The sequence below is a fragment of the Aptenodytes forsteri genome, unplaced genomic scaffold, assembly GCF_000699145.1.
Source record: "Aptenodytes forsteri isolate BGI_AS27 unplaced genomic scaffold, ASM69914v1 Scaffold243, whole genome shotgun sequence".
NCBI lineage: Eukaryota > Metazoa > Chordata > Aves > Sphenisciformes > Spheniscidae > Aptenodytes > Aptenodytes forsteri.
The window spans coordinates 144559-157373 of NW_008795314.1; the positions used below are offsets into that span (position 1 = coordinate 144559).

Consider the following 12815-nt stretch of genomic DNA (forward strand, 5'->3'; position numbering starts at 1 on the left):
AGCAGCGCTGGCAGCGTTCAGAGCGAGGTGCCCGCCACTTCTTCACAGATAACCTGGTTGTTCTGTGAGTGCTGCGAGGAGCAGTTGTCCGTTCAGGAGCTTTGGCCAGGTGCGGAACTGACGCCTTTCTTGGGCCCAGAAAGAGTCCAGTGAGATTTTTAGATGGAGAAGCTGCATTGAGCAAAGCGGAGAGTCTGCAGGGGCCACTGCCCGGCCGCTGCTGCTCGGGGCTGGGGAGGCACAGGCGTGTCGGGCTGCCAGGGTGGGGAATCGGCTGCTGCCAGAACGAGATCCTGAGTTAATGCTCGGCCACCTTGAAGCCTGTTTGGTTCCACAGCCAAGGGAGCGCTTGGGAGCCGTTGCCCTGAGCAAACCCGGCTCGTTGCCCTGCCAGGGGGGCTCTGCAGCGACGCTCTCTGCTGAAAGGGCCCAATCCTGCATCGGGGCAGTTCCTGCTGGAAAACCCTCGCCTGACACGCTGGCAGAGGCAGGCTTAGCCAGCAGCTGAGGGGAAGTGGCACATCCCGCTGCCAGCAGGTTTCTGGGGCTCGTTCGACGAGGTGTCTTACCACGTTGCCACATGTCAGCGGAGGCAGCGGGGCCCGGCGTGGTGCCGGGCCATCAGTATGCGTGCTCAGCAGCTCTGGCACGGCCAGGGATGCTCACTGACGCCTTGCAGGTGCTGCAACTCTCTTGTTTTTGGTGCTGGCTGGGGATCTTGCCACTGCTGAGCGCAGCATCCTTGTGCCTGCCTTCCGGCACCCCACGAACCGAGCACAGTTCTCTTGTTTTCTTTAAATCCCTTTAAATATTCCTGAGCTGCAATGCCTACCAAAGGAAAGACGCAGGGACGGGACACCGCCTGCCCTCTATGGCGGCAGCACGTCTCCTCTGATGTCTCGCTCCCTGCTGGGACTGTCGGCTGGGGCAGCGTGTCACTTGACTTCCATACCTACCAGCTGCCGGCCGGCACAGCAGGTCCAGGCCCGCAGCCGGGGCTCTCACGCGCTGCAAGACGTTAATTTACAAGTTCTCCGCTTTCCCTCGGCCTCGGCTCTCCCAGGCCGCCTTTTGACAGACACAGGTGAAAGCTGCCGCGCTTGCGGAGCTGCAGTTCTGCTGCTTCAAGGCAGCTGCTGTGTCAGAGTGAGCTGGTGCAGCGCAAACAGCCGCCTGACGAGAAAAGCCGCCCGGATCACTCTTACGCAAGCGCCGACCCAAGGTTTATGAGGTGCATCTCCCGGAAGGGGCTGAGGCTTTTGCTTGGAAGCCACAAGTAGTGGGAATCATCCGTCCCACCCAGCCACCGCGTCCTGCCCAGCCCGTGACCGGAGCCTTGGGCTGCTCATGCCTGTGTGCGCTCGTGGGCTCGGCTGCCGGGCGGGAGAGCCCAGCCTGTTATCCTGCAGCAGGGACCACGTTCCGGAGGAAACGTGGGCGGTGAATCACCACTGCAGCCCCTCGGTCCCCGAAGTTACAGTAGGTCGCAGCTGTCCTGCGATGCCCTCCCCAGGCATCCCGCCATTGCGCGAACGATCTAACAGAAACACCAACGTCCAGAGTTTGGAAAGACTTGCCAAAGAGCTGGGAGATTGCGTCAGAGAGGATCTCACCCTGACACTAACTGCCCACAGAGCGGCTGTTGGGGGCCAGCACAAGGAGGGCCTTTGTTCACTTTATCAGCACATCTGGGCTCGCTCTAACTGACATGATAGAGGGTGACGCCTGCTCCGAGCTCCCGCTCTTGTGCTGCCTTTCACGTCCCCGCGCCGCAGGGAGGGCCGCGGGGGCACGCGGCTGGGCGCAGCTTACAGCAGGGAGCAGGACAAGCGAGGCGCACCTTCTGGAGCGGGCTCCGGCAGGCGCCGGCCGCACCCCTGCTCCTCAGCGGGGCGCGCGGGCGGCTCCTGCCTGGCTGAGGGCGCTTCAATTCAGCCCTTGCACTTTCCTGCAGTTTCTGAGGAGCATCGTGTCCTTTAGCTGCGAAATCTGGGAAGCACGGCAGCTTTCCTGGGACCGAGAAGAAAGGGGGCCTGTGCTGTTAGCTCAGTAGGGTCCCTCTTGTAGTCAGCGTTCTGTTAGCATCGTGAGTCTTTTAGACCAGGAGCAGGGCCGAGCCGCCTCCTCTACAGCTTCTCTGGCGCTGTAGAGAGCTTTTCCCGGCTACGCTTTTCTTAACACAAGCATTCCACACACTCTGTAAACATCCTCAGGCTCTTATCGCACCTCACCTCTCCTCGATCTTGTTCTCCCTCCGATCGCCTCCCTCGTTCTTCTGACTGCGCAGGAATTTCACTTCGTGCCTGCAGCTGGAGTAGGCACAACGCAGGCAGGCCACGGCTCAGGACCCCCCTGCTCCTCAGCTGGCAGGAGACACCCCCCCCACAACTTTACTACCTCAGAGACTCACCGTTTCCGCTTCCCCACACCCTTCCCATCCCTCATACTGCAGGCCATGCAGAACAGAGTGAACAGCAAGGGATGGATCTTGAAGACAAACACTGCAACGGGGGCCTCTTGCCTCTTCTCTGGCAAGGACTGTCCCAGATCCCCCGTTTCAGAACTCGGCAAGCCCGGGGATCCTGGTCTTCTCCCACCCCTGGGCATTTTTTTTGCAGAAATCCCCTGTGGAACAGAAGTTCTGCCACTTCCCGCCAAAGACCCAGAACCAGGACGTTCCAGAACAGGACCAGAACGGACAGCAGATGGTCAGTTCAAAGATTTTATTTAACTGTCATAAAAGGAGAAGCAGACGATGATTCCAAACCTGTTAACCCGGGTCTAGGATTTACAGACAATATGCACCAAATCAAATTAACAAAAATCTCTCTAGGGGCAGGGCAAGGGAGAGTTAGAGGCAAAGACGTAGCTACGAGAAAGCCACATGTACTTGGTCCCAGTTCTAATACGACCTCAACGTGGTAGGATCCAAATAAGAGGGCTGCGGAGCTGGAACGTGCCTGCCCAGCCCTCAGGGGTTCACGGACCCCAGAGGGCTCCTTCGCCCCGAGCGCCGTGTCAGCGCAGCCTCGGGTGGCAGGCTGGCGCGCTGCAGGGGTCTGCTACGGGCACGGGGCGGGAGTCGAGTGTCAAGGCAATAAATACTGACAGGCCAGGCACAGATTTTAAAGGCAGAACAGATACATAAGGCATTAACCGCTTCTGAATACTTGTCCATTGCAAGCTCTTTGTTGATCGCATCAGGAGAGCAGCTGCAGAAACAAGACTAGTCCATCCTCAGCCCAAAACAGCCAGGAGGGCAGGTGCTGTCCTGGAATTTCAGTGCTTTGCAGCTACCGCGGCTGCAATGAGAAGTGTGAGGTGATGGCAACACTGGTGACTCCCGCACCCACCTGCCTTGCAACCCCCTCTATGCCTCGGAGGCGCTGAGGCTGCCAGAGAGTTCGGAGCTCTATGCAAACAGGGCCAGGGGTCCTGCCAGGCCAGCTCTCTGGACACCGGGAGGGGTGGCCAGGCGTCACCCAGGATGTCACACCACCCTCCCCTCTGGAGATGTCCCGTCTTGGGTGAAGAACGGACCAGCAGCAAAGCGGGAAGCTGTGAATCTTTCCTAATAACCCATGAGGGGCGTGACCAAGATGAGTGCCATGCCAACAAACAGGGGGAGGGTGGGTGGCATTTAAAAAGTGTAACAAGGGCAGGGCCCCCTCCCTAGAGGATACATGTTACACATTAAGGCATCATGGTTACAGGGAACATCCACAAATGAAGCTGCCAGTGTTCCCAGGACACTGACTGGGTGGAAGGGGCAGGCCGGACATGATTTTAGCCAACAAACGGATTCAATAGCTGCCTGGCATCAAAGTTCTTCAGCTACTTGGAGGCAGTAGCTACCCTGAGCTGTGCACAGGAAAGCCAAGCACAGGATCCTACACAGGACATAGGAGTCTCTCCCCTTCAGCACCTACCCGAATAAAGGAAGGTGAGAAGCAGCAAAGGGCCTGGCGAGGGAGCAAGCGCTCCCACCTCTGCGCTGGGACAGCACGGCCCTGGGACGGGCAGCTGGAGATCAGATGCAGACAGCATGGTTTGGTCAATGCACTCAGCGATTCTCTGGGGAGGGGGCACATTACAAAACTGAGCTCTCTGGTCAAATTATAACGGGGGGTGAAAGGTAAGAAGAGGGTTCCAATGTCAGCACTTTGGTACAGGGGGGGATTTCTACGGTAGCCACTGTCTGATTCACGCTCTCTGGGGTTTGGCCTTGGGAAGGGCTAGTCCTTCCAATCCTTCTTGATGGTCAGGTTCCACTCCCAGGACAGGTGGTCAGTCTTATCATCATCTGTGAACTTGGATTTGATGTTGTAGCTGCCCCGGGCCAGCATGCCCTTAGGGGCTTCTTCCATGGGGGTCAGAAACTCGTACTCCTCTGCTCGGGGGCCGTAGCTCCCAACCATGTATTCGGTCTTGTCAACTAGAAGGAGAAAAAGAGGCGTATGGAGGCTGTTTAAGAGCCTCCCCTGCATTTGGGGCAAGGCTAAAGCAAATGAAAGGCCTGTTACTGCTGCAACAATCCACAGAGGAGCTGTGAGAACGTCACCCACATTAACAGCTCCGTTCACTCCAGGAACGGCTCCTCCTGCAGGGAGCGATCCCCCCATGCTAGCACTGCTGTCAGCAGGGATCTGTTCACCGCTGCGCTCTGGCGGGGATTACACATCAAGCCCAGAGGTGCAGGTGCAGCCAGGAGCGCAGGCTGCCACCCCGCAGCAGACCCAGACATGGGTCACACATCGCCACGGGCTCAGCGGCAGAGACATGACTGAAGGCTGTCTCCTCCCATTACGAGCTGTTGGGGCAGCAGCGGGCGAGCCCCCATCACTGCAGTGGAAAGAGCAGAAAGCCCTCACGCAAAGCAATACCTGAGTCACAGAGAAGCACTTACTTTTCACGCCTTTCCGGAACGTGTGCTGGATATACTTCAACCCTGACACAATCTCCCTGTTAACCTGTAGAGAGACAAGCAAGGATTGCAGAAGGCATCTCCTAGACACGCTGCCCACCCCACCCACAGTAGGAGGCAATTTCCTCCATCACACCACTTTTCGGGGCTCAGGCACTCCCTGTGCTGGGATTGCAGCAGTCTGGTGTTCCACTCGTTCTTCAGTTTTCAGATCTGAATTCTTACCCTAAAGGAGATTTTTATCCGGTACTCCACACCCTCCTTCAGCACAAACGCTTGCTTCTTGTAGCTCTCCAGGTCACCTACAAAGAAGGGAGCGGGTTGCTCACAGTAGTGTGCTCTGGGGCAAATTTTAAGTTGCAAGAGGTGATCAGGACAGTATCTGCAGCAGCAGGGGATGACCCTTACTGCCTGGACAGCACGCAGTTCATCCTTTCATTTTTGCACAGCAGGACCCTCCTTGCTACGCTGCCCACGCTACCTGAGGCGGGCAAGCGATGCCCTGCGAAAGGACACTGCAGCGCGGCAACGCCGTTAATTCAAGAGTGTTCCTTTGTAGACATTTGCTCCGAGGCCGCTGTCACCATCTCAAAGCCACCATTAGTGTCGCTGCGCAGGCTGGAGGACAGCTGGCTCCCCCACCCGGCGGCTCACACCCCTACAAAACGCGGGCTAGCAAGGGAGTGGAAGCAGAAAGGCCTTCTGCTGCGACGGGGGACACAGCCGCCGGGCTCAGAGTACCGAACCCTCCGGTGGCCCGGGCACCTTACTCTGCATCCAGCACAGGGGCATTGCTGACATAGGAGGACTTGCCCACCATGCCAGCGGTGCTCCGGCGGGGCCTTCTGCCAGGCTCCACACCAAGCCAGCTTTGACCTGGGAGAAGGGCCGGAATTCTTTCCTAGCTCACCTGTCAGGTCCAGCTCCAGAGGGCCAGGAGCAGTAGCGCAGACCAAAGTCAGTTTGGTCACCACCACATTTGGAGCATTGGGATCTAAAAGACAAGCAAAAGGGCTGTTAAACACCCATCCCTAATACCAACCAACACAACTCCTTTTCCTTCCAGGGCACTTCTTGAAAGAGCAAGAAAACCAGTGAGAACATCCCCCCTCAGTGAAGGTCTGGGCTTCCCGCTGCGTTAGGCCCAGCCCACAGTCTCCCCAAGACCATCCCCCTCTAAAGGCAGAGAGTGTCACCCCTCGGCCCCTGTGCCTTATTCCAAGGGCCAGAGATCAGCACGGGAGGAGTGCAGACACGTGCCTTTATGCTCCCGGCTGTGCTCGTGCCGAAGCGCAAAGAGCTGGGAGGAGAACAGCTCCCGGACAGGAGCAGGGATGAGGCCGGAGGTGACTGATGGAGCTCTGGCTCGAGCGAGGCATAGCCACGTCCTAGGGCTCACCTGCAGTCACAGTGACGGCACCGAGCAGTGCCTCCTTGTACTTGCGCAGGCTCTCATCATCCTTGTCGAGCTCCTGGATCTCCTGGATGCTCTTCTGGGCAGGTGGCTTATAGTTGACGGAGTGTTCGTCCTCCTCATTTTCAGCTGCAATCTGGGCCAGCTGCTCCGCCGTCGGCTCCTGCTCTGCCATCCTCACACACGCGAGTTACACTGAAGTAGGGAGGAGAAGTGTAACTGCACCCACCTACTCCACCAGCGCGGGCTCCTTCCCAGCAGCGCAGCCCGGCAGCACCAACCAGGCTTCCCCAGAACTGCTCCGCCGTGACTCCACAGGCTCCCTCTCTCACTTGGGCCCTTCACGGGCTGTCCCCAGGGGTCCCTCAGGGGACACAACCCTGCCAAGTGCCCGGACCCCGCAGCCCCTGCAGACTCCTCCAATAGGCCAGGTCTCGTATTCAGCCCATGGAGGCCCACGCCAGAGCGTTCATTCAGCCATGGAGGCCCACGCCAGAGCATAGGAAAAATTTGACCTTGGTGCTTTACTCATGAGCTGGAACAGGTAAATACCCCAAGCCATAGAGAAAACACTCTCCTCCACAAGAACAACCGGGTGAGGCTCTCACTCATAATAAACCTGAGCCCAGAATAAACCCAGTTCAGTTCTGCTCTCTACAACAGACGATTCCAGCTAAGAATAGGCCTCTGCCCCGCCACTGGCACAAATGCCAGGAGCCTCTGCTGCAACCTGGAGCTCACAGTTTGTAACTCAATCAGATCAGTCTGCTCTGCGCCGGGTGCCTCAGAGGAGTGGAATGAGACACCTGGTTCAGCTGATCTCATGCTCAGTCCTTTTCAAAGATCTGTGTCACACACGGCCAGTGAAACAGATAATGGATTAAAAACATGTGCCGAGTTTGGCTCGGCTGTCCAAGACTCTAACCAGGAAACACCCAGCTGCACGCTGAGGGCTGGTGAAAGGTGATGCCAACACCCCGTTAAAAACCTCGGTAAAAGCCAATGACATCCTCGGTAATTCCTGATGTTCCACAGGGCGTGCTGTCCTAAGGGTCATCCTACGGCAAATATCAACTTGGACTCTCCAAAGACTCGAAAAACTCTTTCAGTGACAGCTTTTGAAAGGCTTCTTGTACAAGCAAAGCCCTTCACAAATGATCTGCTTGATGGATCCAGGTGTTTCTGTCATTACCTGGCATTCCCGCATCCCGTCCAATATTCCTGCCTGGAGCTCTGCGCTAGCACACGCGACTCACAACAGGCCACGGAACTGCATTCACTGCTCTGGCATCTAGTTTCCAAATAAATCAAGAACTACAACATCTGCTACAAATACAATGCACGCACACAATGTACTTAAACACAGGCTTAATTGTGATCTACATGCACCTGAAGCTTCTCATACAGGTTACACTAAGTAAGTTAACCATCATCCATTCTTTTCGTCTTTGAGCTAACTGACATCATAGCACACAGTTCAATTATTCTATTTCTACCCAATGTGCCACCCAGAGGGGGAAAGAAAGACCTCGGCGCTGACATTAATCACACACAGTTTACAGAGCACATTTGATAGTGACTCAAGGCGAGTTCTGCAGATGCCGGAGCCAGTCTGACTCCACGTCCAGTTCGAGCCTGGCAATGCCTGCAACAGCAGAATGGTGGAGGTGCCACCTGGGCTCCACTGACGTTTTTAGCCATAAATACTATGAACGTTTTGTTGGGGAACAGGGCAAAGGAGACGGATTAGACACAGAAAGTGAAATTTTGCACATCTCCGCCAGAAGAGAAGACTACGGCAGACCTATCAGCAAATATGCAGAGGAGTGCCAGAAGAGAAGACTATGGCAGACCTATCAGCAAATATGCAGAGGAGAGAGAAAAGGAAAGGGGGAGGGAGAACCGGCGACCAGCCCACCTGCCAGGATTCTCCGGTGAGGCGCCGGCCCCAGCTCCCAGGGAGCCGGTGCTGAGGCGGAGCTGCAGCCAGGCCCCCGGTGGGGACCTGCTCCTTGCTCACAGTGATCCTTGCTCACTGTCAAACCTGAGAACAGACTTGCTGACTCGTCCCGGGCTGGCAGTGCTTCCCCAGAGAGGCTGGCACGGCTCTCGGGGTGTCCTGGGGGTAGGATACTTGCAATGGATGCAACTGGTGTTTCTGGGTATTGAAGCTTGACTAAGATTTATCACCAGACAAAGGTGGGGGGACGATGTGACACTTTGGGGTTATTACAAGGACTTTGGCCCTGCGTGGCACAAGCGTGTGCGTAGAGGAGCTTTTCCCATTGTACCTTTGCACTTACAACTCCCAATCACCGCCGGTACTGACCCCTACGCTTTACAACAAACAGCTGGCCCTTCTGCATGGCATTCTCCAATATCCTGGCACTGATTTCACCCTGGTATCTCTGTATCAAACCCAGTCACTTCCTTTGTGCTCCTGTCCAAAAAAGCCTCCAGTCTCGAAGACTCCCAGAAGCGTTGAGCAAACACTCGCTCAAGCATCTGTTCTACTGCTCGATCCCCTCAGTGCAGTCCTTTGTCTCGCCTCCAGGCTAGATTTCACCTCCCAAGCACTACAGGTTGTTCTCTCTCCGTACGCTGAAGAACTCCTGGACCTTCCTCCTAAGCCACCCGTAGCTTTCAGGAAGTGGAAGTGACAGACTTTCAGTGAGGCCTTTAAAGAACTGAAGTCCCAAAGTCACTGACTTCTGTTGACTCCCAAACTCTCTGCGATTGAGCCCTCTTTGAAAGCATGAATGTAATAAACAGACGCACACGTGGCAGACGATCCACCAGGATCCACATGCACATCCCCGACGGTGCCGGGTCCCTTTCCATGGCATTCACGTCCGCAGGTGTATGCCACCTTCCAGTTTTCAGACCAGAGACAAAACTTCTAACAAATGGCCTGATCAGCACCTGCGACAGGCCACAGGAGCCATCAGCCAGCCTCTCCTCGAACAACCAAAGCTCGCTGAAGCCAGCACTGCACACGCGGCGAAGGATCACCACCGCAAGGTGAATAGAGCAGCGCCAACCACAGTGCAGCTCCCAACAGCAGGGTCAGGTCTGGAAGATCGCTGCGCTCCGCGCAGGAACAGCCCTAGCGTTAAACAGTACCGATTTCTAGCAGCTGAAACAGCAGCCGATTTCCAGGATCAGGTATCCTATCCCGATCAGTTAAGAAATGCATTAGTTTGGTCTCACCCAGGTATAGAGCTACCACTCATTGATTACCAACCTCCAGATGTAATAGACAGGGCAACAGTTTCCTCCCACACATCACCAGCACCCGATCTTCATCAGCTCCGTTAGGGTAACCCCTCCCACAACAGGTATTTAGCAACAACCATACCATAGAGGGCACGGGGGGAAAAAAAAACCACACACACAACCAAAAAACCAAATCCCCAGCTCTTGGGTTGCGTTCGTATGCCTCTAGCCTGAACCCTGTGATCCAGAGCTAAAGAAACAATCACGCACACACCACCACACGGATTAATCAAGAACCACCCCAGCCCTCCCAGGATCTCTAAAATGACGGAAACCCACCAGAGACAGAAAACGGCTCTTCAGACCAACACAAAGCACTATTCCAACCAGGAATAGTGGCTCAGGCCAGGCTCAGGTCAGGCCAGGGTTCAGCTCTCTGAGGAAGCCCTGGAGAAATACCACTTCACCTCTTCCAACAGGCTTCCCCTGGAGCAGCAGCCAGAAGAACATCATCTCTGACCAGGCTGCGCCAAAGCCACTGCTGCAGCGCTCCCGAGAGAGGAGCAGGCTCCTGCGCCCCGGCCGGCCGCGAGGGTCGAGAGGCATCCTGGGACACAGCCGGCGGGGGCCGGGCTGCAGCCGGCCAGCCACCCTGTCCCGCACAGAGCGCTGCATCTCATCGCCACGGGTCACAGCGCCTCAGCTACTTCTCCAAACACGCAGCCAGACAGGAAGGAGACTCCTGATCGCATCAAAACTTTCACGAGGGCCTCAACCTCGCCCTTCAGGCTTCTTAGACGAAGCATTTATTACAGCTCAGGATTAGTAAACCAGAGCTTTTCCTGGTGTGTGAAAGACCAGCCATCACACTGCCAGACAAAGCGAAGCCAAGGGACTTGATCGCATGTGAACTGCCAGGAGAGAACTGCACTCGCGTATCCCATCCGTGCCGTGCTGAGACCCCCAGCAAGCACGCACCGACACGCAGAGGAGAGGGGACCTGCAACACAGTCCTTCAAAGGGCTCAGCTCCTTAACGAAAGCCTTCCTGCTACGCTGCTGACCTGCAGCCGGGCGCAGGTGCCTTACGGGAGCTCAACACCTCAAACCTCAGGCATTGCTCTGAGGCGTTTGGAGGAAAATTCCTCTTCAGCTCCTTTTGACGCTCAGGAGTTGCTCGGGTGCCCTGCTCAGCACCTCCGCATGGTGGCTCTCCGGCTCTTAAGACTCAGCCGCGTCGCAGAACACTAGAGCTGGTGCCTCCACAGCTCCTGGGGGCTCGCTGCTCTGCCAGACGCCACAGACTCGCTGTGAGCTCTGCCACGGCCGGCAGGGAAGGGGACTCCCAGCCCGCGCTCAGCCTGAAAGCGAATTACAGGAGGTGGGCTCCTCGGCCGTGGAGAGACGTCTAGGGAAACAGCCCTAGGCTCTTCTCAGATCCTGGCAGACCACAGAAGCCTGCAGAAGACAGCAGGAGGCTGAATTGCTTCCCACCTGGGAATTTGCACTCAGCTGCCTTCACTGCTTCCTCAAGTCAGCAGTTTCTCCTGGATTCTCTCAGCATTTTTCGCGCAGGACCGAGGAGCTAGCAGCAGTGAATGCAAGAGCCCCACCTTCTGCCAGAAAGAAAAACTGCTAGGAACATAACCCTGTTTGTTTTCGGGCAGACAGCGGTAAACAGCGACTTCTTCATACCCCGGGATCAAGATCCCACGGCACTAGTGAAACCAGAGTTAGTCAGAGTCTCTTCAGATGAGCTATTTAGCTTCGGATGTCCGTTAGGCCACAGCGCAGCCGTGGACACGCAGCAGTGCCAACTCGAGCGGTCCCCACCCTTCCTTCTCCCCCCCATGGCACAAGGGAAAGCTTGTGCAGCCACACGGCAAACTCAGTTGGAATTTGATCCAGTTAATAGTCGTTTCTGCAGGGCCATTTTCCAGCCAGATCAGTTCGCTGCTCCGGCTCACTATGCAGCTACAAGCGCTGCTACGCTGTAAGGACAGGGAGCCAGAACTGCTTAAACCGGCTCAAGCTGCGCTGCTGCTCCACGCATACAACGGCAGCTCGGGAGGCCGGATCAGAAATAAACCGGGCTCGGATGGTTCCCAGGGCAGCGGCAGGGGAGGGGAGGCACATCAGCGGCAAAGGAGGAACTGGTGACTCACTGACACTTCCTGAGGCCGAGCGCTGCCCTCTGACACCACCCGGGAATTCGGAGGCAAGGGGACGTCCAGACAATGCCGCTGCCCCAGTCGCTTTGTAAGAGCATCCCAGAGAACTCCCATCTCGCCTGATCCCCGCCACTGGCTCGTGGCTCTGAGGATGAAAGACTCTAGAAACAGTCTGCTGCCTTTCAGGGACTCGGCAGTTTAGAGAGATAGTATTTTTTTTTATTTGTATTTTTTTTGCTCGTGACATAACCCTGGACTGCAGTTCACCTACAAGGCATTATCTGTCAAGAGCAAAACCAAAGGCACGAGCAGACAGTTCCATACGCTCACAACTTCAGAAGTTTAAAAAAATTCTCGCAGTCCTACACCCAGGATGCAAACAAGCGACGTGGGTAAACGGGCTGCGGTCTGGCTGCAACCGCCATCCGTGCGGTGACCCCGGTGCTGCAGCCGCGGACACCGCCAAGAGCGTGGCCCATCCGTACGAGTCGCCACTCGTCCCTGTAGTGGAACACCACAATGAAACCGTCTCTGCTCAGCAGTTACGGGACAAGAATACCCGCACTGGAAGAACGCTTGGACAACCAGAGCAACAACGCACTCTGGACTGGACCCGAAACCCTCAAGGCAACAATTTAGCCGCTTAGCGTGGCTGGGAGTTCTTCTCGTCTTAAGAAAAGGAAGTTGCGACCATCAGACTTGTTGCAAAGAGCCTACGGAGCCGGGGGAGAAAAGGCCATCCTTCTGGCGAGGCCGTAAAGGAAGGAGGAGAACCGATACCTCCGGCAGGAGCCAAACTGCAGTCTTTACGCACGTTGCCCCAGCTGCTTTAAAACGCACCCTGCCTACAGCCTGAAGGGGGATAAAACGGGCTCTTTAATCACTCTGACAGGGGAGGAAATCGACCCTGAGGAAGCTGCTTCCCAGTTTCTCGTTTTGTAACTCGAAACCATTTGTGGAAAATCTGTTTGCGACAAGCGAGAGCGCTCGCACCCCCCAACGCCCTGGAAAGCGAAAAGGGCCCAGCGTTCCTCTTCGCCGGCCCCCGCCGCCCAGGCAACCAGAGAAACCCGAGGGCAGGGCTCGGAGCA

At 56.3% G+C, this 12815-nt stretch overlaps 2 protein-coding genes across 2 annotated transcripts in view; both read right to left on the minus strand.

Annotated features, from left to right (window-relative positions):
- P4HB (prolyl 4-hydroxylase subunit beta) overlaps positions 1 to 2445 on the minus strand; it is a 14945-nt gene extending 12500 nt beyond the window's left edge. The window contains exons 1-3 of the mRNA XM_009279466.1: positions 2411 to 2445; positions 2232 to 2309; positions 1434 to 1537 (exon numbers count right to left, since the gene is read on the minus strand). Coding sequence (XP_009277741.1) covers positions 1434 to 1537; positions 2232 to 2309; positions 2411 to 2445 — 217 coding nt within the window. The remainder of the gene's footprint in view (positions 1 to 1433; positions 1538 to 2231; positions 2310 to 2410) is intronic.
- A 263-nt stretch (positions 2446 to 2708) lies between these two features.
- ARHGDIA (Rho GDP dissociation inhibitor alpha) lies at positions 2709 to 6576 on the minus strand. The gene is made up of 5 exons (XM_009279385.2): positions 6324 to 6576; positions 5835 to 5918; positions 5150 to 5226; positions 4907 to 4970; positions 2709 to 4435 (listed from the first exon to the last, which is right to left on the minus strand). The coding sequence occupies exons 1-5, from the start codon at positions 6511 to 6513 to the stop codon at positions 4236 to 4238; spliced, it is 615 nt and encodes a 204-aa protein (XP_009277660.1). The 5' UTR covers positions 6514 to 6576; the 3' UTR covers positions 2709 to 4235.
- Between the last annotated feature and the right edge of the window lie 6239 nt (positions 6577 to 12815).

Excerpts from the sequence above, each read along its gene's own strand:
- ARHGDIA (XM_009279385.2), bottom strand. The coding sequence starts at position 6,513 with ATGGCAGAGCAGGAGCCGACGGCGGAGCAGCTGGCCCAGATTGCAGCT. Across the intron at positions 4,971-5,149 it reads GGATAAAAATCTCCTTTAGG|GTTAACAGGGAGATTGTGTC; the intron begins GTAAGAATTCAG and ends GTCTCTCTACAG. Across the intron at positions 4,436-4,906 it reads GTTCCGGAAAGGCGTGAAAA|TTGACAAGACCGAATACATG; the intron begins GTAAGTGCTTCT and ends TTCTCCTTCTAG.